General features: G+C 37.9%; 1 protein-coding gene across 1 annotated transcript; it reads right to left on the bottom strand.

The window, feature by feature from the left end:
• On the bottom strand, nt 1-24,537 carry LOC131979265 (PDZ and LIM domain protein 3-like). The gene is made up of 7 exons (XM_059343212.1): nt 24,415-24,537; nt 7,489-7,640; nt 7,125-7,209; nt 6,451-6,638; nt 3,823-3,950; nt 2,193-2,304; nt 1-582 (listed from the first exon to the last, which is right to left on the bottom strand). The coding sequence occupies exons 1-7, from the start codon at nt 24,505-24,507 to the stop codon at nt 393-395; spliced, it is 948 nt and encodes a 315-aa protein (XP_059199195.1). The 5' UTR covers nt 24,508-24,537; the 3' UTR covers nt 1-392.
• Between the last annotated feature and the right edge of the window lie 584 nt (nt 24,538-25,121).

Raw genomic sequence — 25,121 nt, 5'->3', positions numbered from 1 at the left:
GGCCCCTCCTTGGCCCCCACAGTAAAATTAGTCTAGAACCGCCACTGATACCAAAGATACTACAAGTCATTCTGAGGGGGACATGAATGTGTTCACTAAATCGCATGCTGATCCATCCAATAGGTGAATTCTGAATTTGATTGCATGTTTTTATTTGGGTGTTTATTTTAAACAGCGTCACAACATTTTTTACATTTCGGGGTTGTAGAAACTGTGTTTTGTAGTCACTTATAACCTGACTGAAATGTTCCTAAACAGAAACAAAGTAAAGCTTTTTGAAATATTATTGCACACAGACAACATGAGATAAACAAGTGCAGATATAACACACACACACAGCAGCTGAAGGACAATGGAGCATGTGTCTGTGTGTCTGAGTGTGTGTTGTTAATCTATGCGTTGGGGTAAGTAGTGACGAGGTCGTGTCCCTCCGGTGGTCTCATTCTAGAGCGAGCGTGAGTCTCACAGTACAGCTGCCCCTCCACGAAGAAGTAGCCCTTCTGTTTGAGGTTGACGTCACAGTCGGAGCACACGAAGCAGCCGGGGTGACGGTATTTATCTCGCGCCTTCACCACCGTCCCGCTAAGGCAGAAGAGACAGAGAGAGACGTCAACGGCAGACTCTGTAATAATTAAGCCCACCAAATGAATAATTACTAATATGTTGCAATTTATTTTGTTTTCTTATTTTATTTCTTTTTCTCTGCTATATCTGTAGCCGGATGATTCTTCCTTTTTTAATGTTCTCTAATGAAATGGTAAATTATAAGTGTAAACAGCTGATATTAACACTATAGACATCTGAATTAATGATTTTTACAGTATAACATTTGTCAGGTAAATATGAATGTAGAATTTTTTTAACAGTATTGCATGTATGTATTAATTGAGTTTGTTATTGTTTTTCTTGTATGTACTGTTTTTGTTTATGTTGTTTGTATGTCATGTTCTGTGTCTTTTTAGGGACCCCAGGAAGACTAGCAGTCGCCAAGGCGTCAGCTAATGGGGATCCATTCAATAAACAAATAAATATTACGGGTGTTTGCATCACTTGTGTATTTTAATATAGATTTGTTTTTAAATAAAATACTGCCACAGTCTATTATTCTGTCTGTCTGGTGTCAATAACTGTTTATTTCTCACATATTTGGTTTGTACAAGGTGTGTAGCAGTAATAGTGAAGTTAGTCAAAAGGTAGTACATGGTATATAGGGTTGCAAATTTGGTGTATTTTCAAAGTTGGAAAATTTCCATGGGAATTAATGGGAATTTATGGAAATTAATGGGAATTAACAGGAATTCATGGAAATTAATGGGAATTCATGGGAGTTTATGGAATCAACAAAAATGTATGGAAATGAACAGGAATTTATTGGAATTAACGGGAATTTATGGAAATTATTATTAGTATTATTAATAATAATAATAATAATAATAAATAATAATAATAATAATAATACATTTTATTTGGAGGCGCCTTTCTTGGCACTCAAGGACACCGTACAAAAAAGACAGAAAAGATACAGCAATAAAATACGATAAAATACACAGAATTAATAACAATACAATAGATAGATTGGACAGGGTAATAGTAATTAACGGGAATTTATGGGAATTAATGGGAATTATCCAGAATTTATGAGAATCAACGGGAAGTTATGGGAATTAATGGGAATTTTGTGTCTTTTTTTTGTCAATTTGTGTCTTTTTGTGGTAATTTTTTGTAATTTTGTGGTCAATTTGAGTCCTTTTTTGCTTAATTTTATGTCATTTTTTGGTCATTTTGTTAAAAGTAACAATACAATATAAAAAATATATAAATGCACAGACAGAGAGATGTTTTAGTTGCAAAATTCGCCGTATCAACTGAGTTTGTATGATCTGAACTGTGCGTGTGAGATTCTGTTCAGTGAGCGGGGGTCGCGGAAAACATGCACGTTTAGGAATGATCTGCTACCAGTCAGAACACTGATGTGGTTCAAATTAAAGGGTAAGAACAAACAACCTATGTGGTCATATGGGTTGGAGGACTTTTCCAGTAAGCCTGCGTATGCTCAGACAAAAGGGCTGTTAATTAATCTCTACAGGAGCTATAGTTTGTGGTGTTCCTGCTGTGTACTCTCCACCCTCTTGTGTTGACTCATGGAAGCTCTAAATGCAAATCACAGATGATTTGTTCCTATTTTTACTCACACAATCCCATTCCCACACTTGTCGCAGACGGGCAGTTTCTGCAGGTTTCCTGTGGGCGGGGTCGGTCTGGTTGTGGGGGCTTTCACTGTCCTGGTCACAATGGGACGAGTGCCTGGACACAAAGAGAGACCACTCAACAACAATAACAACAAAACACTCAAGAGAAATGGGTCAGGGTCTCTTATCACCCCTTGAATCCTAAATGCACATAACATTATTACCACATAATCAATAAAGGAAACACATGGAGGACTGCTTTGTGATGACATATTGCGTAGATTAACACTACAGGGAACTCACGGGGGTGTGGTTTAATTACATATTATGTTGCAGATTGTTTATGTTATGAGGCCGGTGAGTCATACAGGGTCAACATAATGCATAAATGATTTAAAGAAACTAAAAAGCGCTCTTTCTGCTAGTTATGAAATTGTCTAAATGTAATACTAACGCCTCTATATGACCTACATAAAAATAATGAGGCCATCAGCAACAAGAGTTGACAAGTGAAGACAAGTGCCACTGTATAGTTATTCTTAGTGCCTGTAACCAGGTAGAGAATCAACGGGAAGTTATGGGAATTAATGGAAATTTATGGAAATTAACGGGAATTCATGGGAATTTATGGAATCAACACGATAACAACAGGATATTACATACTGCCAGAATGTGTAAAAAATATTTTGAGAAAAAAGTTTACTAGATTAAAGTTGCAAATCAACGAGAAAAAATGTGCAGATTTATGAGATTTAAAGTGGTGAATCTGCAAGAAAAAAAGTTTTTTTTTTTTCACTTTTTTTTCTCGTAAATCTGCAGCTTTTTTCACACAGATTTACCACTTTAAATCTCTTAAATCTGCAACTTTTTTTCTTGTAGATTAACCACTTTAATCTCTCTTGTATGAAAAGTGCTATACAAATAAAGTCCGATTGATTGATTGATTGATAACACAACTGGCTTATCAGGTAACATTTCATGCCACTTGTGTCCACAAGGGGGCGCCAAATCAACACAAAATCTAAGTTCATTGTAGTTGCTTTAGAGGCCTTATTCAGTCGTATTCGGGATATTTTTACTTTACCTTCTTACAGTGAGAAGAAGTGAAGATGCATTGTCAATTATTTATTCAGTCTATGGTTCAGGGAGGAATTATACTTATATTTATCATCATGCACGTGCATCCAGACTGGCTAACAAAACAAAGAATAGAACAGCACAATTAGAGGAAGCGTGACTTTATTCTCTGCTCAGGACACCATTCCTCCACTATGTCTTTACAGATTCATACTCATGAGCAAATAAGCAACAAAGTAATAAAAAACTCGTCAAAATCTTGTTTATCAGGAGTACATGACGCCACTTTTTTTTCCCAACTGAAGTACAAAAAATCTCCAATATAAATGAGCCAACACTGTTCTAACTTTGGTGAGTTCATGTAAAAACCCATAACTCAAAGTAAAAAGGCTGATTTAGAAAATATTTAACTATCTTTTAAAACATCTGTATATGGTTTTACATGACTTTGGCTGTCAGCAAAAGTACAAATATTTCTCTGCACCGGTAATCATTTCAACCTGTAAGATGTTTTTGTGTTGTGGAGGTTATTGTCTGGGAAAGATGAAGCGCTCACCATCACTGTCAATAAAGTCCTGCAGGGCTTTGAATGAGCCAGACTGCCGGGGCTCCTGGGGCTCCTCCTGGTCTTTCTGCAGCATCTGGTATACGTCAGAGTCCTCGATGCTGGTCAGAGTCCGGGGGCTGCACACACACACACACACACACACACACACACACACAGAGAGAACAATATCTGGTCAGGATAAAAGCAGCAATGCCACTCTGTGAAAATACTACAAGTAACAGTCCTGTGTTCAAAACCTTATTCAACCCTTTATCAGGCGAAGAACCGTATTTGGTAACTTCAGCTGATATCCAAAATAAAAAATAAAATTTTTTTGAGAAAAAAGTTGCAAATTTACTAGATTAAAGTGGCCGATCTACAAGAAAAGAAGTTGCAGATTTAAGAGATTTAAAAGAGCAAATCTGTTGTGACCACAATTTTGAGTTAGCATTGATACGCTAATGGCTACTCTTGTAGCTGTAACAAGCAGCACCGCTAGCATCAGTTAGCTGCTAGCATCAGTTAGCCGCTAGCTTTCGCTAATGACAGAATTTCACAACAAAGAAATAAGAGTTAGCAGAACTATTGACCCTTGTTTTGAACCCCCAACAATTTCCAAGTTTTACCAACTTAAATCACTGTTTTAGGCCCAAAAATACAAGTTGGCTTTTTTGCAGTGTACTAATGCCTCTATTTGACCTACATAAAAAAAATGAGTGGCCACTTTATAGTTATTATAGCTATAGGCCAGAATAAAAATTTAGCAGGCAAAGTTTAGCAGTTTGCAGTGATTAAGCCATTTAAAAAGAAGCAGGAGAAGAGTTTTCTTTAGATAATTAGATTTTTTTATGTTATGTTTAGTGGTTCATCAGCAGAGAAAGCGATCAATAAAAGGGACAGTAATAAAGCTTGGGTGAAACTAAAACTGAGAGACAAAGGTTGTTAAAAGGACAGTATTTTCCTTAAAAGAATAAAGTTGCATGAAATGGAAATAAAATGTTCCACCGCCGTCTTTCCCAGATCACCTCTAGTAAATCGGATTCAGTCATGTTAGTGGCATTGCAACCTTAATAACTGCATTACTCTGAGTTCTTTCAGGTGAGATCAACCAGCTGGAGATTAAAGAGCTACGACATGCTGAGTCTTCCTTAAAAGGAGAAACTGTGTTGTGGAAAGAGGATGCTGATTAATGAAAGTGGACTCTACAACACGCACCTTTTCATGCATGTTGTATATTTCTTTTATAATCATGTTCTAGTCTGTGGGTTGTAGTGGAATACATTACAGTGAAATCTCCATGTAAAGTGCAGCAGAGTGAGTCAGTGGACATGACTGCAGGTGATAAATGTCTTATTCTGAATTTGTGGTGAAGCCTCGGACAGATTCATTCCTGCGGGCTGTGGTCGTATATTCTCAGCGTGACACACCGTATATCAGGTAGCCTAATGAAACACACATGAGGGGGAGGCTGAAGGCTGAGGGCTGAAGGCTGATGGCTGACGTACTGCAGCACATCTGTGACCACGTTAAGCTGCTCAGCTGAAGCCTCCCAACAGACTGAGTGAGTCGTGTAACGAGCAAGTGGACGAGAGCAGTGGCGGTTCTAGACCAGTTTTACTGTGGGGGCCAAGGAGGGGCCAGTGTTTAATCAGAGGGGCACATTAACACATTAACAAATGGCAAAGATAATATTTAAGCATTTAAAATCTTTATTTTAGCTTATCTAAACATCTCATTTAAGTATACTTGGAAGATACAAATACATTGATTTAAATAATGAGACTCGCCAACAATAACCATTATTTATTTTTTTGTATGACAATGGCATTACCCATTTTTGTGCACAATCACTTTTTTTTATTTTGAAAGTGCAGTACAGTCAGAATGATTTATATATATATATATATATATATATATATATATATATATATCGGCAGTTAGCTACAGTTAGCTCTGTAGCAGTACAGTGTGAATGTGCTAACAGGCTAACAGTTAGCTCTGTAGCTGTACAGTGTGTATGTGCTAACAGGCTAACAGTTAGCTCTGTAGCTGTACAGTGTGTATGTGCTGCTGCTGCAGGAGGTGTTCACTTAGCGATCTGTTTGTTTACAACAAGCACCCCAGTGATCGTTGTCAGTGGGGTGAAAAGACGGTGAGAACCTCTAACCTGTTGACTTCAGGTCTGTCCCCGCCCATCATCAAGTCTTCAAGTTGTGAAATACGATCTGCCGTTAACCTGAGGTACTTTATTTTGAAAATATACCGGGTGTTTTATTTTGTGTCTGTGCACGACTTCCTGCCCCGAACGATCTGCTCTGTGCCGAATTGATGCGCTGTGCTCCGTCGTCCGACAAAAATAGTCTGCAAATGAATCGTGCATGTGCAAAGTGGCCACTGGCTGGCTTACAGTCTGTTTTGGGTCACTTCTGCCGGTTCCTAGGCAGATAAAGGAGGAGGGCTGGAATTGTGACAGATGACACATGCAGTTCTAAACATATTTAGGGTGTTTTTTACTGTCTTTTTGAAATTTTTGTTTGGTGGTATGCCGTGTGATTTTTCTAATGCAAAATATGTGCCGTGACGCAAAAGAGGTTGGGAAACACTTGTTTATGCTGTAGCTGCAGTAGGAATCATCACCTGGCAGGTTTGGGCAGCACCAGGCCTCGGATCTGTCCCTCCATGGCGTCCTGGATGTTTCCGGAGGAGTAGAGGCCGATGGGGGTGTTGTAGGCGGCGCTGACCACCTGATGAGTGTCGTCGAGGTTCGCCGCTGCCACAAACGGCTGAGCTTTCCGGTTATGACCAGTGCCAATCGGTTTAAACTCCTGTGGGAAGACGGAGGGAGCAAGCAAGCATTTTATTTATTTGTATTTATAAATACAATTTTATTTCACAGACATGACACGATACCAAGATTTAAAAAAACAGACACAAAAGGAAAAAATACTAATCTGAACTTTTTTCGCGCAGATTTGCCACTTTAAATCTCTTAAATCTGCAACTTTTTTTCTTATAGATTTGCCACTTTAATCTAGTAAATGTGCAACTTTTTTTTCGAAATACTACCTGAAGTTACCAAATATAGTTCTTTGCCTGATAAAGGGTTAATATGGAAATGTTGGCCTCCGAAAAGTATCTTCATCTATATGGACTCAATACTTGGTTGGTGCTATTTGACTTGAACTACTGGAAATAGACAATTTTCCATGATATTGAGAATTTATTGAGATTCACCAGTACATCTGCACCCTGCATCTTAAAAAATAATAACAATAATAAAAATTTAAAAACTGAAATTTCAGGACACAAACCTGCTGCTGAGCTTCCAGGTTCATTTTATACGGGTGAGTTTTTCCTTCCTCCACCACACGTGGGGACCACAGTCTTGATTCATTCCTGGAAATAAAAAACAGACTCTGGTCAGAAGGTCAGCACGAGACGACAGACGAAGCGACTGCTGAGCTCTTCTTAGAGTCTGTGAGTGTGTGTGAGTCGTCTATAATCCCACGCTATAAAACATCAAAACTGAGGCAGATGCAAATTAAGTGCAAACTGAATTTAAATCGTGGATGGATGGATAGAACATACCGTCCACAAAACCGTATAGCAAAGAAGTAAAAAAAAAAAGGGGGTGCAATAAAATTGAATTGGATTAAAAATAAACATTGAAATAACCTTTCAACAGTAAGACTGAGCTGATAGATCGACTCCTTTATCTTGTTCTGGGCTTCACAGTGCAGCATGTCGGTGGCCGGGACGCCCTCGATGGCCAGGATGACATCACCAGCACACAGGTTGGCAATGGCCGCCTTGCTGCCGGGAGTGATCTGGAAGTGAGTAGAAAAAGAAATAAAGACACTTTAGTATGGGTCAGGTTATCCGCTCACATGGCTTTTCCTATCACTGCTATGCAGATGACACTCAGCTCTATCTGTCATTTCCTCTTGATGACCCATCGGTCTCTGATGCCTCTCTGACATGGAGCCACTTGGATGAAGGCACATCACCTCCAGCTGAACCTCTCAAAAACTGAACTGCTGGTCCTCCCTGCTAAACCCACAATACACCACAACATCAACATCAAGATTGACTCCCTGTGTCTTTCACCCACCAAGGTGGTGCGAAACTTTGGGGTGATGATTGATGACCAACTCACCTTTTCCAGTCATGTCGCCTCAGTTTCCCGGTCATGCCGCTTTGCACTTTACAACATCAGAAAAATCAGACCTTACCTAACTCAACATGCCACTCAACTCTTGACACAAGCTGTTGTCATCTCAAAACTTGACTACTGTAACACCCTCCTGAAGGGCCTGCCAGCCAGCACAGTAAAACCGCTTCAGATGATCCAGAACGCGGCGGTCCTGGTCTACAACCAGCCAAAAAGGTCACATGTCACTCCGCTGCTCATTGAGCTCCACTGGCTACCTGTTGCAGCCCGCATCAAATTCAAATCTCTAATGCTGCCTACAGAGTTGACTCCGGTACTGCTCCTACCTACCTGAACGCCCTGATTCAGACATATGCTACCTCACGACCGTTGCGCTCTTCCAATGAACGGCGCCTGGCTCTGCCCCCCGTTGGTCCAAGGCAATCCAGACTCTTTGCATTTCTTGTTCCCCGCTGGTGGAACGCACTACCAGTTCCAACCAGAGCAGGGGCGTCCCTCTCTACCTTTAAAACCTCCTGAAGACCTTCAGAGAGCATCTTCTCTCCTAGCACCAGACAATAATTCTACTCCTCAAAGAATTGTCACTAGCACTTATTGATGCACTAATAGCTCTTATTGCAGTATACCTTGATTGTTTGCTTTTATTCTTCCTGTAAGTCGCTTTGGATAAAAGCGTCTGCTAAATGACTAATTGTAAATGTAAATGTAAAATGATTGCTTTGCTATTTTATCACCCAGTTATACATTGAGAAAGCAGAGGAACAACAAAAAGAAGAGAGAATCTTTAACTTTAATCCCTTAAGAACAAATCAGATAAAGATCAGAGACAAGAGGTAAAAGATAACAGGAAAGACTTGAAAGGCTGAAGTAGAGTCAATAGAGGGATGAATTCTGTTTTACATTCACAGTGTATAAAAAGAAAAACATAAGGTGTACATGACAAGATACAGAAAAAGGTACTGAATGAGATTCAAGACAAGAAGTGAAGTGAAGACTCAGGGCCCAATTTACAAAAGGATTGTAGCTGCTGAACGTGTGCAAATGAGACAAAAACAGACCATCTCATTCTCATCTGCAAAGGGTGAATGCACCTCTAACGACACTGAAAAAACAAATATCGCCCGCTATTTGCATGTTTGAATGAGGTAATGTGCATAAATTTGGTGCAAAATTTCTATTTCTATGCAAATGAGCCTCATCACAAAAACAGTCCAGTTCACAATCAGTAACAGTAAATGCAGTAACAGTGAAATTCTTAGTGCTTTCATGGAGTTGGTGGTGACTGAGTGCAATTTTTATCTTGTGTGAATAGGCCCTAAAGATGGGACAGACAGCGGTTGGGAATGATGCTATCAGTGGCTTCAATGCATTCAGTCGTGCAATTTAAGTGCAAACTGAATTTAAATCGTGGATGGATGGATAGAACATACCGTCCACAAAACTGTATAGCAAAGAAGTAAAAAATAAAATAAAATGCATATCTATAATACTGTAGAGCTCAAAAATTAAAATATGAAATACATTTTTTAAAAGAATCAATGCCATGTTAAACCACTGTATTTTATATGTAAGTCTTTCCAATAAGCATGAAAAAGTTTTTAACATGCATTTAAAAAAAAAAGAAAAACAAGTGAATTAACCTTTAATTAATTAATTAATTAATTCACCTCATTGAACCATTGAACCACCTTACTGTTGAAAGGTTGTATGCATAAACCATTGTTCTTTAAAGAACACAATTGCACTAAATATTGATTGAAATGGTTAGTAAGTTAGAGTTTTTAATGAAATATAAACAATGTTTATTGTTGTTTTTTCTGACACTTTTGGATGATTTAACATGCCTCGGCTTATTGCTGTTGAAAAAACGAACATAACAGAAGGGTTGAACAGCTAAATAGACAAATATTTTTATAATGTACTCAAGTATCAAAGTATCTGCCCACAAGGAAGAACAGAACAATTTAGCTTTATCTTTTCCTTAATTATTTTCAGAGGTTTTAATGCTTTTACGAAGGGGAAAAAGGGAAGGAAAGACAGCAAACAAAGGAGTAAATAAGCAGCATCGACAAACAGACAGAAAAGATGTCAGTAACATAAACAAAGGGTTTGGGTAACACTTTACAATAACCAGCTAAGTAATGTTTATAGATGGTTTATAAACCAATTATTAACATTTACAAAGTGCTATACACATTTAATCTTTAAATGTTTTCAACCAATTTCTTAAAAGTATATGAATCATTTCAAAATCATTAAAATACTTAATATGGTGTTAAAAATGTAATAATGAGTGCAACTAAAACTATTAATAAACTATTAATTATATTTTAATTGTTAGTTAATGGTAAATTAATTATAAACTTACATTAAATCATTTATAAATGGCTAATGGATGGTAGCCTGGCTAACACCAGACCAAATCTCATTTGAGATTAGGTCTGGACACCTACAATGCTTTTCTCCGTAGAGGAGGTGTGGTTTACGATCCTCCAGAGCCGTTTATTGGGCGCTTAGAATGTCTATCAAAGCGTCTGTAGGTAGCTCTTAGCCAATCAGATCAGTTATACCAGATGACGTAGTAGAGCAACAGAAATGGATGTTTGTTGTGTGTGTGTCTGTGAGAGAGTGTTGCTTGCTGCTTTGCTTCTCCAGTTCTCGCTTTCTGCAAGATTATTTATTTTCACGCTTTATTCCCCCTCATGTCATTCAGCCACACACATCCACTGATTTTATGGGCAATAAACAAGCTGCTGCGGGCCTCACGGCGGCTCCGCCGTCCCCCGGCTCGGAGCGAGATCACCCGCGGTGACCGGCGGTCTCGCCGGATTGGCGCAACGAGCCGCCGAGACCGCCGGTGCGGCGCTAATAGCCCCGCTACCGGTGATCTCGATCCGAGCCGGGGGACAGCGGAGCCGCCGAGAGACCTTTCGCCTTTCAACTTTCGCTCTAAACTATTTAAAACACCATCTGCAGCTAAAGAGAGTTTCGCGTCTGCAGCAGCCATGTTGGATCCGGAAAGCTTCCAAGTGCCGAGTAGTACGCGTCATCGTCTCACCGTCCCTCCCCGCTCTGTGATTGGATCCCTAAAACAGGGCTAAGAAACTGCTGTGGTTTCCAGACCGCCTGGAGGTTCGAAATTAAATTCGAGCGCGCAAGGCAGTCTGGGTATACCCAGGCTAAATGGATGGTATATTTGTTAGTTAAACAGTAATAAATTATGTTTTTACCATTCTTAATGGCTTATAAACAGTTTATAAATGATGATTAAACATTAATAAACTATCTGTTTACCATTTATAAATCATGGTTATTGTAAAGTGTTATCAGTGTTATGACAGCGGAGCTGCATGGAAACAAAAGAAGCCAGTAAAAAGCAGAGAGTGGAGCTAGAGGTTCAGGTAGCAGACCACGGAGCAGTAAAACATCCAGTTGGACAGCAGCACTCCAACAACTGCTCCACTGTAACTTACTGCTCCCTCTTTGGCAGCATGAGACATCTCCTCAGCACTTTCATCCACAGTTATTTATAAGCTGATGACCTAATTGAAGTTTCAATGCAACATCCCAGTGTAGCTAAGTTTCCTATGTCCGGTAACGCTATCTGTCCGAGGATAGGTCACGGCCCGTGTAGTGTAAGTGGGAATGTTCGGCCTGGTTTGAAGCTGCCTCCTGAGCTATTTTCTGTGACCCTGAAGTCTCTCTGGGAGTTCTTATTCATCTTGATCACTTCCTGGCCAGCTGAATACATATTCCATCTGGATGCTGTCACTTAATGCGAAGCAGCGTATGTTTACTGTATCTCCATGACAAGGGACGGGCGGTTTACACGTGTGCATACCAACGAGGGCAATCTGCATCTGAGAGCAGACGGGGTTTTGCAGCGAGTGTGTGAAGGTGCAAAAGTTTGCAGATTTAGGTCATGAGTGGCCTGAATCTTTTCTGCTCTGACTGAATACTTTGCTACATATTTCCACGAAGTTTCATGAAAATTGAGCCAGTAGATTTTCTCTAATCCTGCTGACAAACAGAGAAAACAAACCAAAAACACAACCATAACCAAGCCTCTTTGGAAGAAGTAACCAGCTGCACTGCAAAAAAAAAGAAAAGTTGGGTGAACTCAAAATCTCAAGGCAACAAACTTCGATAAAATTTTAAGTTGGACAATTAAACGAAATATTTTAAGTTTTGTTTTTGAGTTTGCTCAACTCTGAATTTCTCTGGTACGATTGTAACGGCGCTATGAAATGTCAGCTAATGTTGTGACCACAATTTTGAGTTAGCATTGATACGCTAATGGCTACTCTTGTAGCTGTAACAAGCTGCACCGCTAGCATCAGTTAGCCGCTAGCATCAGTTAGCCGCTAGCTTTCGCTAATGACCGAATTTCACAACAAAGAAATAAGAGTTATCAGAACTATTGTCCCTTGTTGTGAACCCCAACTTAAAGATATAAGTAACAACAACTCACCAACTTGTTTTTGAGCAGACAACTGGCTTCCTTTGTTGTGCTAACTTACATTATTGCCCTAAATGTCAGTAATTTATATTTCCAAGTTTTACCAACTTAAATCACTGTTTTAGGCCAAAAAATACAAGTTGGCTTTTTTGCAGTGTGGTTATTCATAAGATTTTATTCAATTTAACCCTCCTGTTATGTTCGTTCCTCGGGGACAGCAATAATGTTTGTGGGTGAATTCGACCTGCATGTTTAATTATCCAAATGTGTCATAAACTAAAAAATCCCAATAAACATTGCTTATATTTCATTCATAACTCCATTACTAATCATTTCAATCAATATTTAGTGCAATGGTGTTCTTTACCTCTCAGAGATCATGGTTCAATGGGGATAATTTACTTGTTTTTCATCAAAAATGCATGTTAAAACTTTTTTTTTAATGTACATTGGAAATACCTACATATAAAATACAATGGTTTTACATGACATTGATTTAAAAAAAATGTACTTTACATTTTTTAATATTTTCTTTTTGTGAAAAAACACTTTTAACTTTTTTATTTTATTTTATTTTTTAGATTTTTAAACTTTGAAATGCGTCAATTTGACCTGCAACATAACAGGAGGGTTAAAGGAGTTATTCAACACTTTTATTCTTTTTCTTGGTGAGAGTTCAGATCAGCACCTCTCTGATTTCTGTGTGGTTCATAAGTGCATGGGGTGCAAAAGTTTGCAGATTTAGGTCATGAGTGGCCTGAATCTTTTCTGCTCTGACTGAATACTTTGCTACATATTTCCACAAAGTTTCATGAAAATTGAGCCAGTAGATTTTCTCTAATCCTGCTGACAAACAGACTAAACAAACCAAAAACACAACCATAACCAAGCCACTTTGGAAGAAGTAACCAGCTGGTTATTCAAAAGATTATATTCAATTTAAGGAGTTATTCAACACATGTATTTGCTTTTTCTTGGTAAGAGTTAGATGAGAAGATCAGCATCTCTCTGATGTCTGTGTGGTTCATATGTGCATGGGGTGCAAAAGTTTTTTTTTTTGCAGATTTAGGTCATGAGTGGCCTGAATCTTTTCTGCTCTGACTGAATACTTTGGCTTCTTAGTGGAGTCTGTCTTTTGTTTCTCGCAGGAGTATTTAGGCCAGGTGAGACTCAGAAAGGAAAAATCATATAAAGCTGTGATCCCAGCAGGGGAGCATAAACCAGAGGCCTCGAGGTTGAGTTTTAAGGGATAAAGTGCTGGTGATGGAGAACAGACCAGAGCTTTTCACAAGGCCGCCCCACCTCAACATAAAACTCTGTCTTTTTCTCTAAAAATCTTATTCCAGCAGTCCAGTTTCTTGTTTTCTAGCTGACCAGAAAAGAAGGTTGTGTTCTAGGATTCACTCGAATGTCAGTAACTCGTTATTAGAACAACGGACCGACTGAGGAAGTCATTTGTCCCCCGAGCCATACAGCTCTTTAATGCAGCTATTCTCAACCTTGGGGTCGGGACCCCAGTTGGGGTCGCGAGATGATTTCTGGGGGTCGCCAAATCATTTTGGAAGTCAGCTCTGTCTCCACTGTGTTAAAGTGTTTTAGTCTTTTTGGTCATTTAATGTCTTTTTTGGTCATTTAATGTCTTTTTTGATCATTTTGTGTCTTTTTTTGGGGCAATTTTATGTATTTTTTTGTAATTTTGTGTCTTTTTTGGTAATTTTGTGTCTTTTTTTGGTCATTTTGTTTCTTTTCTGGTGAATTTGTGTCTTTTTTGGTCATTTTGTGTCTTTTTTTAGTCATTTTGTGTCTTTTTTGGTCATTTTGTGGTCAATTTGATTCTTTTTTGGGTAATTTTGTGTCTTTTCTGACAAATCCCAAAGTATCAAGTTGTTACTTTCCAAGGAGTCTCTGGCTTGAAGCTGACTGTTACACACTCAGGAGGTCAGAATGGACCTTTAAACTGATAGCAAAGGACTTAGATTAAAAGAAACAACAAAATATAAAGTGAGTGGGGGTCACGGACAACATGCATGTTAAATTGGGGGTCGCGACTCAAAAAGGTTGAGAACTACTGATTTAATGCACAGACTCTCTGTCTTAAAACTGGCAATATTTTCTGCACAGTTACTGGCTACATTAGCCCATATTGCACCTGCTGAACACACTTCTTCACTTAATTTTTAAATGTTTTTTTTAAACTTTAACCCTTTATCAGGCAAAGAACTATATTTGGTAACTTCAGGTAATATTTCAAGAAGAAAGTTGCAAATTTACTAGATTAAAGTGGCAAATCTATGAGAAAAAAAGTTGCAGATTTAAGAGATTTAAAGTGGCAAATCTGCGCAAAAAAAGTCCCAGATTCACCACTTTAAATCTCATAAATATGCACATTTTTTTCTTGTAGATATGCCGCTTTAATCTCGTAAACTTTTTTCTCAAAATATTATTTTCATATGTTTTTTTTTACACATTCTGGCAGTATGTAATATCCTCCAATATTCTCTGGGGTTGAAATTTGGAATTTGCAAGTATTTCAATGAGTGCCCTATTAAGGGTTAAAGTGGGTCATATTTGACCCACAACATAAGAGGAGGGTTAAGTAAAAAAAAAAAGTAATGTTATGCATCCTTAGATGAATGAATTGAAGAATTAAAAAAGGAAAAAGAGTTTCCAGTTACAGTAATAAGCTGTCTACGAAGTACATCATCAACTGGGTGGGTCATTGTTTGCTGATGTGACTTAAATCGTTGCAATTTAAAGGAGAATTCCACCTGCAATCATCAGTGATTTTAAATTAAGAATAAATGTGTTTCTACTATGTTTGAAGTAAAGGAGGTTGCTTGTAGTGACTCACAGAATTATGACCTGACGTTGCAGCCAGACAAATTTAGCAACTCGCTCATGAACACAGCGGAGCATTTAGCAGCTAAAGAGCCAGACGTTTCCCTCAGGAGTTGGTGGAGACCAAAACAGAGCTAAAATGAGACTGGACTTAACATTCGTTGAATGCCGAGAAACCCAACTCCAAATGAATTTTTGTCTGTATTTGCTCAGGCTGTTCTCTTTCACTGTTTGTACATATGTATGAAAAGTAAAAGAGAGGAAACAAAAGGACACTAACGCTCAAAAGTTGGGGTCACGCGTGGAGACCGAAAATTTATAAAAGTAAGCCGGCATTAAAAACTTGGAAGCTTATAGACACACAGGCATTTTTTGGACAAGTAGCAATTGAGCTGCATTATGGGAAGCCTCATCCAGCATTGTTCAGCTCAAGAGACCAATTATTGGTATATGAATATTGAAACACGGTTTCAATATTCATTCGGTTACCAAAAGAAAAATATGGACTGCAATAAAAACACTGTGATTGCAAAGAAAACCAGCTGGCAAAAAAGATTACTTTCTCACTGACTTTTTCTTTATTTTACTGTTATAAGACTGTCTCAATATTATAACAACTTGTCACTCTGGGATAGGCAAGAATAAAAAACTGTTAAATGTAAATATTTAACATAATAATGTAATGTACACTAGTGCTCAAAAGTTTGCGATCACCCAGAAAACGTCTGTGTTCTTTTCCATGAAAACAAACCATTTTATTTATGAAATGAGTTACAAAATGAATCGAAAATATAGTAAAGACATTGACCAGTTTACTTGATCTTCATGTCATGTCAAGTGTTCTGAGCCTGTGGAAACAGATGTGAACTGTCCTCCGTGGCTCTGGGAAAATAACCAGTGATGTCAGCAGAGTTATTTTAGTTACAGCGTGGAGACCACAAATTTATAAAAGTAAGCCGGCATTAAAAACTTGGAAGCTGATAGACACACAGGCATTTTCTGGTGTAGCAATTGAGCTGCATTCTGGGAAGCATGATCCAGCATTGTTCGGTTCAATAGAGCGATAATTTGTATATGAATATTGACAATGCACATGCATGCCGGTTGCAAAAAAAAAATATATATATATAGACTGCCAATGAAAACACTGTATGGAAGAGGATTGGGGCCAGGTAGGAGAAGAAAATAAATCATTAAGTTTGAGAAAAAGGTGGAAATGTCAAGAATAAAGTTGAAATACAATTTTGAGAAAATACGTATATATAACATATTACAATATACTGTATATAAAAGAAATTCACATAAATAACATAAAAGCTGATTTTCGCTAAAACAATAGTTATGGTAGCCTACTACCAAGAATAGCTCATTTATGTGTCGGGGGATTTTGATATTTCTACACCATCAAATATTGTAGTTATTGCTCATTTTATAACATTGATGAAAATCAGGTTGTAGCTTGCAGACCACCTAACTGTTCGGATAGGCGTTTTTTTGAAAACAATGTTACTCTGATGACTTATTGACACAAATCTATGAACATATTTACAACTTTGCCGAAAATAAACAGTTTACTTTGTACTCATCATTTCGACTTTTTTCTCGAAATCGTATTTCAACTTTATTCTCAACATCTTGACTTTATTCTCGTCATTTCAAATTTTTTCTTGAACTGCATAATGAAAAAAAAAATCCTCCTCTCATTATTTTTTTCTCTGTGATCATCAGCAACTATCTCTCCTGTGTTCCAGTGGCACATTGTGTTAATCCACTTTTAAAGTGCTGAAAGGCTCATTTATCATTAAAACACCTGAGCATTATGTTAGCACAGCTGAAAACTGTTTTGTGCTGATTTGAGAAGCAGTAAAATGATCCTTCCTCAGGCTGGTTGAGTATCTAGAGGTAAAGTTGGAGATTTGTACAAGTTAAAATCATTATTTCTAACCTTGTCAATGTCTTTACTATATTTTCGATTCATTTCGTAACTCATTTCATGAATTAAACGGTTTGTTTTCATGGAAAACAACACAGACGTTTTCTGGGTGATCCCAAACTTTTGAGCACGCAGCTCAATTGCTACTCCAGAAAATGCCTGTGTGTCTATCAGCTTCCAAGTGTTTTAATGCCGGCTTACTTTTATAAATTTGTGGTCTCCACGCTCTAACTAAAATAACTCTGCTGACATCACCGGTTATTTTCCCAGAGCCACGGAGGACAGTTCACATCTGTTTCCACAGGCTCAGTACACTTGACATGACATGAAGATCAAGTAAACTGATCGTGATGTGTAAATTCGGCAGCGTGCCCCTTTAAGGCTGCTGTCTGCTGCAGAAAAAAAGATGGTTATCATTTGTGTTTACTTTCCTGGAGCAGCTGGGAACAGCGGCGGGTCACGAGGAGGAGGAGGATGTTCCTGACCAAACATGGCAGTGAAGGGAGACACTGAGGCTTCACTGCAGAAACAAACTGTCTCAGCAGTGAGTGTGTTTAACCCTTTATCAGGCAAAGAACTATATTTGGTAACTTCAGGTAATATTTCGAGAAGAAATTGCAAATTTACTAGATTAAAGTGGCAAATCTACAAGAAAAAAGTTGCAGATTTACAAGAAAAAAGTGGAAAAAACAACTTTTTTCTCCCAGATTCACCACTTTAAATCTCATAAATCTGCGCATTTTTTCTCTCGTAGATTTGCCACTTTAATCTCGTGAACTTTTTTCTCAAAATATTATTTTCGTATGTTTTTTTTTTACACATTCTGGCAGTATGTAATATCCTCCAGTATTCTCTAGGGTTGAAATTTGGAATTTGCAAGTATTTCAATGAGTGTCCTATTAAGGATTAAAGTGGTGAATCTGGGAGAAAAAAGTTGCTTTTTTCCCACTTTTTTCTCGTAAATCTGCGACTTTTTTCTTGAAATATTACCTGATGTAACCAAATATAGTTCTTTGCCTTTGTTCTTTGATAAAGGGTTAAGGGTATTCATCTAAGGATGCATAACATTACTTTTTTTTTTTTACCTAACCCTCCTCTTATGTTGTGGGTCAAATATGACCCACTTTAACCCTTAATAGGGTACTCATTGAAATACTTATATAAGCTTACACCCTAGAGAATATTGGAGGATATTACATGCTGCCAGAATGTGTAAAAAAAAAAACGTACAAAAATAATATTTCGAGAAAAAAGTTTACGAGATTAAAGTGGCAAATCTACGAGGAAAAAATGCACAGATTTATGAGATTTAAAGTGGTGAATCTGTGAGAAAAAAGTTGCTTTTTCCCCACTTTTTTCTCGTAAATCTGCACCTTTTTTCATGCAGATTTGCCACTTTAAATCTCTTAAATCGGCGGCTTTTTTTCTTGTAGATTTGCCACTTCAATCTAGTAAATTTGCAACTTTTTTCTCGAAATATTACCTGAACTGACCAAATAGAGTTCCTTGCCTGATAAAGGGTTAAGGGTCTTTTATCAGAGCTTCTTTTCTGACCTCTCCCTCACAGAAACATCTTAACACACCCCTTCTAGTGTTACTGCTCTCGTATTGTTGACCCTCCCAGATTCCTGCCCTGCCTCGTCTTCTTTCACCACAGTGTCCACTGACACAACAGGTGTGGGCTTATTGGACAGGACCAGCGGTTTGGAGACGTAACTATGCTTTTAGTCATTACTTCCTGAGGTCTTTCTCTAAATATAGACACACACACAGCGGGATTATTGGGACTCTTCTCATCTGATCCTGGGTGACTTCGGGGATACAGCACACAGAGTCTGACAGCTGATTGAGACACAACTGTTCATTTTCTGCATGTTTAGACGTATATTTGTAGACAGTGATGGAGGAAGTATTCAGATCCCTTACTTCAGTAAAAGTACTAATCCCACACTGTGAATTTACTCCACTAAAAGTAAAAGGACTGCATTCAAAACGTACTGAAGTAAAAATACAAAAGTATCAGCATCAAAATGTACACTGCAGAAAAAGAAACGTTGGGTGAACTCAAAATTTCAAGGCAACAAACTTCGATAAAATTTTAACTTGGACAATAAAACTAAGTTTTGTTTTTGAGTCTCTGAATTTCTCTGGCACGATTGTTAATGCTAATGCTAAAGCTAATGTTGTGACCCCAATTTTGAGTTAGCATTGATACGCTAATGGCTACTAGCTGTAACAAGCAGCGCCGCTAGCATCAGTTAGCCGCTAGCATCAGTTAGCCGCTAGCTTTCACTAATGACCAAATTTCACAACAAAGAAATAAGAGTTATCAGAACTATTGTCCCTTGTTGTGAACCCCAACTTAAAGATATAAGTAACAACAACTCACCAACTTGTTTTTGAGCAGACAACTGGCTTCCTTTGTTGTGCTAACTTACATTATTGCCCTAAATGTCAGTAATTTATATTTCCAAGTTTTACCAACTTAAATCACTATTGTTTGTCAGCAGGAATACACAAATCTACTCGCCATATTTTCAACAAACTTTGTGGAAGTGTGTAGCATCTGAAAAGGAAGAATCACTTGAACTTTGGAATGGATCCAAATCACAGAACGGCACAAATTATTTGTCTTTTTCGATAATATTAGGAGATGGGTCATGGCCTCAGTGGAGGTTTTCACTCTCTGTTTGCCCTTCTACTGTTTTCATGTGTTTCTCTTGCTTGGTTGGACTCATAAACAGGAAATGCCATATTATCTTCAGGAAATGATTATGTTCATCCTCAGATGAAGATAAATTCAGATTCACCAATCTCAATCAGCAGCTATGACCTTTAAAACAGTGGCGGTTCTCCACAGGGGCCTCCAGGGGCCACTGCCCCTGTGAAGAAGCCTTTGGCCCCTGCTGTGGCCCCTGTGTCAAATTAATAATAAAATGATCAATTTATAACGATGAACAATGGAACAATTCTAACCTTTTTTTGTTCAAACAATATCTCATTGTACACAAAAGAAACCCAGAATGTTACATTGTATAATAGTTTAACTCTATGGAGTCTTATTGGGCTATTTTGCCCATTTTTGAATCCTTTTCATGTATTTACATGACTTTGTAAGTCATTTTGTGTCTTTTTTTGGTAATTTTGTATCTGTTGTTGTGTCTGTTTTAGTTATTTTGTGTCTTTTTTGGTCATTTTGTGTCTTTTTTTGTCATTTTTATGTCTTCTGTGGGTTTTTTTTGGTTATTCTGTCTTCTCATTTTGTGTATTTTTCAAGACATTCAAAGATTTTGAATGCTTAAATATCATCTTTGCCATTTTTTCATGTTTTAATGTGCCCCTCTGATTAAACACTGGCCCCTCCTTGGCCCCCACAGTAAAACTGGTCTAGAACCGCCACTGCTTCAAAACGACATATGTCCAATAAAACCTTTATTCTGTAATGTGGTTACAGTGAGTTATTTTTAGTTCCTCACATATAATGTGTCATCTTCCAGCTCTGCCTGTGATGTCATGATGCTCACGCTGACGTTTACTGGCTCCTGAACAGCTGCAGTGTTAAACTAGACATATCACCAAAACAGTGGCACTGAGCTCATCTTCTCCCACTCACGATGAGTTCATTCCTCCACGTGTTGACTTGGCTGTCAGTGCTGATGTCCTGAGTGTGTGTGTGTGTGTGTGTGTGTCTGTTCTTGTACTTCCAACATAGTGAGGACCACAACACGTTTTTAACCAACACAGTGAGGACATTTTTGCAAAGTGAGGACATTTCGGCCAGTCCTCACTTCTTGAAAGGCTTTTTTGAGATTTCAGACTTTGTTTCAAGGGTTAAAGTTACTAAAACTAACTAAAATTATAGTGAAAATGTCCTTCATTTTCGTCTTTATCACCGTTTTTCATACATAATGATTATGGATCAGACAAAGGAAATGAAGGCAAAATTTACTGTGACCTCTTTTAATCTCCCACCCAAGAAATACCCCATTACAAAAAACTAAAACTAATATAAACTAAACTAAAACTAAGCATTTAAAAAAAAACACCTAACCAACCTAAAACTATGAAACTCACTCTAAAAACTATTTAGAACTAACTGAATTTGAAAACAAAAAATCCCAATGAAATTAAAACTAAAACTAATGAAAAATCCAAAACTATTATAACCTTGCTAGGGAATTCACTATTACAATGAGGGTCCCCACAAAGATAGAAGTACAAGAATGTGTGTGTGTGTGTGTGTGCACATTTCGGAGTACAATAGAAGCTGCTATTTGTATCTAAGCCTCTTGCATTTACTGTGGCACAGGTGCAAGCCCCATACAGTCCAGACAGACTCTCTAGAAGGAACCGTTGTGGAAACCAACCCTGACCCTTCTGACTGGACCAGCAGGAGATTAAAGCACATTATAGACATTTTTAGCTCAAATGATCAACTACCAATAAACACAATAAAAGTGTTTTAATCAAGAGGGAAACATGCTGAATCCTTACTTCTGTTCTTCCACAGTCTGTCATCCTCCACCTCTTCATTAAATAACATTTAAAACACTGCACAGGACTGAAACACTGCACATACAGTCATGGAAAAAATATTAGACCATTGTTTTCTTCACGTTCTTGTTCATTTTTAATGCCTGGTACAACTAGAGGTATATTTGTTTGGACAAATATAATGATAACAACAAAAAAATAGCTCATAAGAGTTTAATTTAAGAGCTGATATCTAGACATGTTCCATGGTTTTCTTGATAATGAATTTGGTTATTATCAAGAAAACCATGGAAAATGGAAATTGAAGAAAAACAATGGTCTAATTTCCCATGACTGTATGTTCACCAATTCACTGCCACTTCAACATGTTTGCACTATTTTTTTAGTTTTGTCTTGGTTGTTTGTTTGTATGTTTATTTTAAACTATTTGGTAACGCTTTATATTAAGGTCCTTGTAATAACCATTAATTAACAAGTAATAAGGCCCTTGTAAGTCCTTACAAGATGCTTATTAACATGATTGTGTGTTTATAAGCTTATATAAGTGTTAATAATGGCATTACAAACACCCATGACCCACCCATTATGTCTTTGCCATGCCTTTATTAATCTTATTTTGTTTGCTTATTGATATTAAAATATACTTTATTGCTCATCTATTATAAGTTAACTATAAGTTAACTATGCTTTTTGCAACTAGCAGATCTAAAGCGAGAACAATGCCTTATTACTTGTTAATTAATGGTTATTAAGGACCTTATTATAAAGCGTTACCAAATGACTAATACCACACTGTGAAATTACTTCATAACAAGTAAAAATCCTGCATTCAAAACTTACTGAAGTAAAAGTACAAAAGTATCAGCATCAATATGTACTTAAAGTATCAAAAGTAAAAGTACACTTTATGCAGAATGACCTTACTTAGATATATATAGTCTAAATATAGTATTAAATCTGATGTGATGTATGTCATGAGTATCTTATAATTCTTCATGATAGCATTACAAACACCCATGACCCACCCATTATGTCTTTGCCATGCCTTTATTAATCTTATTTTGTTTGCTTATTGATATTAAAATATACTTTATTGCTCATCTATTATAAGTTAACTATGCACTTGTTAACAGTTAACTATGCTTTTTGCAGCTAAAGGGATCTAAAGTGAGAACAATGACAAACTTATAACTTGTTAATTAATGGTTATTACAAGGACCTTAAAGCATTACCAACATTTTTTTGTCTTATGTATACTTGATATATTGTAGTATTATATGTGTAACCCCACACCTCTGCACAGTACGTCAGTGAGATAATGATGTGAAAGTGGCGACCATAATGTTTAATATATGTGGAGTAATTTCTGAAACACTCGTAAAAAGCTGCTGTTTAAAAAAAACCAAAACTTTACTGCAGGAGTTCATAGAAATTAGCATTTGTTTACATATCATGGTTTTCATGCCTGTAGCATTCCTGCAATTTTATATTTTTTATTTGTAACCTACAATTGTAAAGTTAAAATAAACGATAAGGTATACACTGCAAAAAAGTCAACTTGTATTTTTTGGCCTAAAACAGTGATTTAATTTGGTAAAACTTGGAAATATAAATTATTGACATTTAGAGCATTAATGTAAGTTAGCACAACAAAGGAAGCCAGTTGTCTGCTCAAAAACAAGTTGGTGAGTTGTTGTTACTTATATCTTTAAGTTGGGGTTCACAACAAGGGACAATAGTTCTGCTAACTCTTATTTCTTTGTTGTGAAATTTGGTCATTAGCGAAAGCTAGCGGCTAACTGATGCTAGCGGCTAACTGATGCTAGCGGCGCTGCTTGTTACAGCTACAAGAGTAGCCATTAGCGTATCAATGCTAACTCAAAATTGTGGTCACAACATTAGCTGACATTTCATAGCGGCGTTACAATCGTGCCAGAGAAATTCAGAGTTGAGCAAACTCAAAAACAAAACTTAAAATATTTAGTTTAATTGTCCAAACTTAAAATTTTATCGAAGTTTGTTGCCTTGAAATTTTGAGTTCACCCTACTTTTCTTTTTTTTTGCAGTGTATAAGTAGATAAATGATAGTAGATCTATTATAAGTTAACTATAAGTTAACTTGCAACTACCGGGTCTAAAGCGAGAACAATGCCTTATTACTTGTTAATTAATGGTTATTAAGGACCTTATTATAAAGCGTTACCTTCAATTTTTTTAAACCTTAATCTGTCTTTACTCTGTACACCTGAATGTCCCCCATGGGGGAATGAATAAAGGAACAACCTTTCTTACAATAGAGTTGTCACTCTTTCATTTATAAGGCAATATTGGGACTGCTGCCTTGGTACATTTGCACTTTAATTACTGTGAGAAATGCAGGATCTTCTTCTCTTCGTTCACAAGATCAAATGTTGCTCTACAGAGTTGGGTAAAACTCTGCACCTTATGCTGGAATATCTGCCAGAAAGAATGGAAATTAACTGACTTTGTTTCTTTGAGCACTTTTAAATCCAAACTAAGAGTTATTGAGGCCAATTCCATAACATGCACTTGTTGCTCATGATGTGTTTAAGGTCTGTTTGTTATGTAAATATGTAACTGTATTCTGTGTTTGCTGCCTCTTGGCCAGGGCTCCCTTAAAGAAGAGGTTCTTAATCTCAATGGGATATTCCCTGGTTAAATAAAAAAATAAAAAAACTCACTCACCCTGGAGATGGAGAGTGGCTGGTTGAAGTCCTTTCCTCCCGTCAGGCGGAACCCCCAGGGGGCCGGACCGTCCAACACCACCGTGACTGGCATGTCCCCGTTAGTGTCTCCCCCCCCCAGCGTTTAGAGGACAGCAGCACGGACAGCACGCTGCGGGGACCACAGTTAAAGAGCCAAGGAGTATCAAAGTGATGGAGATTTTGACCCATGTGGGTGGGTGGGGGCAGGGGGGAGGAGAGTGGACAGACCCCGCCCCCCCCCCCCCAGGAGTGATGTCATTGGTCAGGTTTTTAGGAGCTGCTCCTCGGGGCTGGACCAGCAGGAGGACTCGCTCTACAGTTTTACTGTTTTCTTCTTCTCTCTCCCAGTATTCTGCCTCTTAAACCAGGAGCTGCTGAAACTGCAGTCATCATAAACACATCCAGTTTTGGCTCAAAGTCTGAAAGTTCCTACATGGACACTTAGACAGAGAGAGGAGGTAAACCAGCACCTCCTCCCTCCTCCCTCCTCCTCCCACCTCCCTAAACCCTCATCACTTCTCATCCCTGGGCAGCTCACAGTCTCTCTCTCCCTCTCTCTCTCTCTTTCTCTATCTCCCTCTCCCACTCTCTCTCCCACTCTCTCCCTCTCTCTCTCTCTTTCCTCTCTCTCTCTCTCTCTCCCTCCCTCCCTCTCCCTCTCCCTCTCTCTCTCTCTCTCTTCCCTTC

Source organism: Centropristis striata, chromosome 1 (genome assembly GCF_030273125.1).
Source record: "Centropristis striata isolate RG_2023a ecotype Rhode Island chromosome 1, C.striata_1.0, whole genome shotgun sequence".
NCBI lineage: Eukaryota > Metazoa > Chordata > Actinopteri > Perciformes > Serranidae > Centropristis > Centropristis striata.
Note: the sequence above shows the minus strand (reverse complement) of the source record. Positions and strands in the feature narration are given on the sequence as shown.

Excerpts from the sequence above, each read along its gene's own strand:
- LOC131979265 (XM_059343212.1), bottom strand. The coding sequence starts at position 24,507 with ATGCCAGTCACGGTGGTGTTGGACGGTCCGGCCCCCTGGGGGTTCCGC. Across the intron at positions 3,951-6,450 it reads GTGCTGCCCAAACCTGCCAG|CCCCCGGACTCTGACCAGCA; the intron begins GTGATGATTCCT and ends GTGTGTGTGCAG. Across the intron at positions 583-2,192 it reads AAGTGTGGGAATGGGATTGT|CGGGACGGTGGTGAAGGCGC; the intron begins GTGAGTAAAAAT and ends CTTCTGCCTTAG.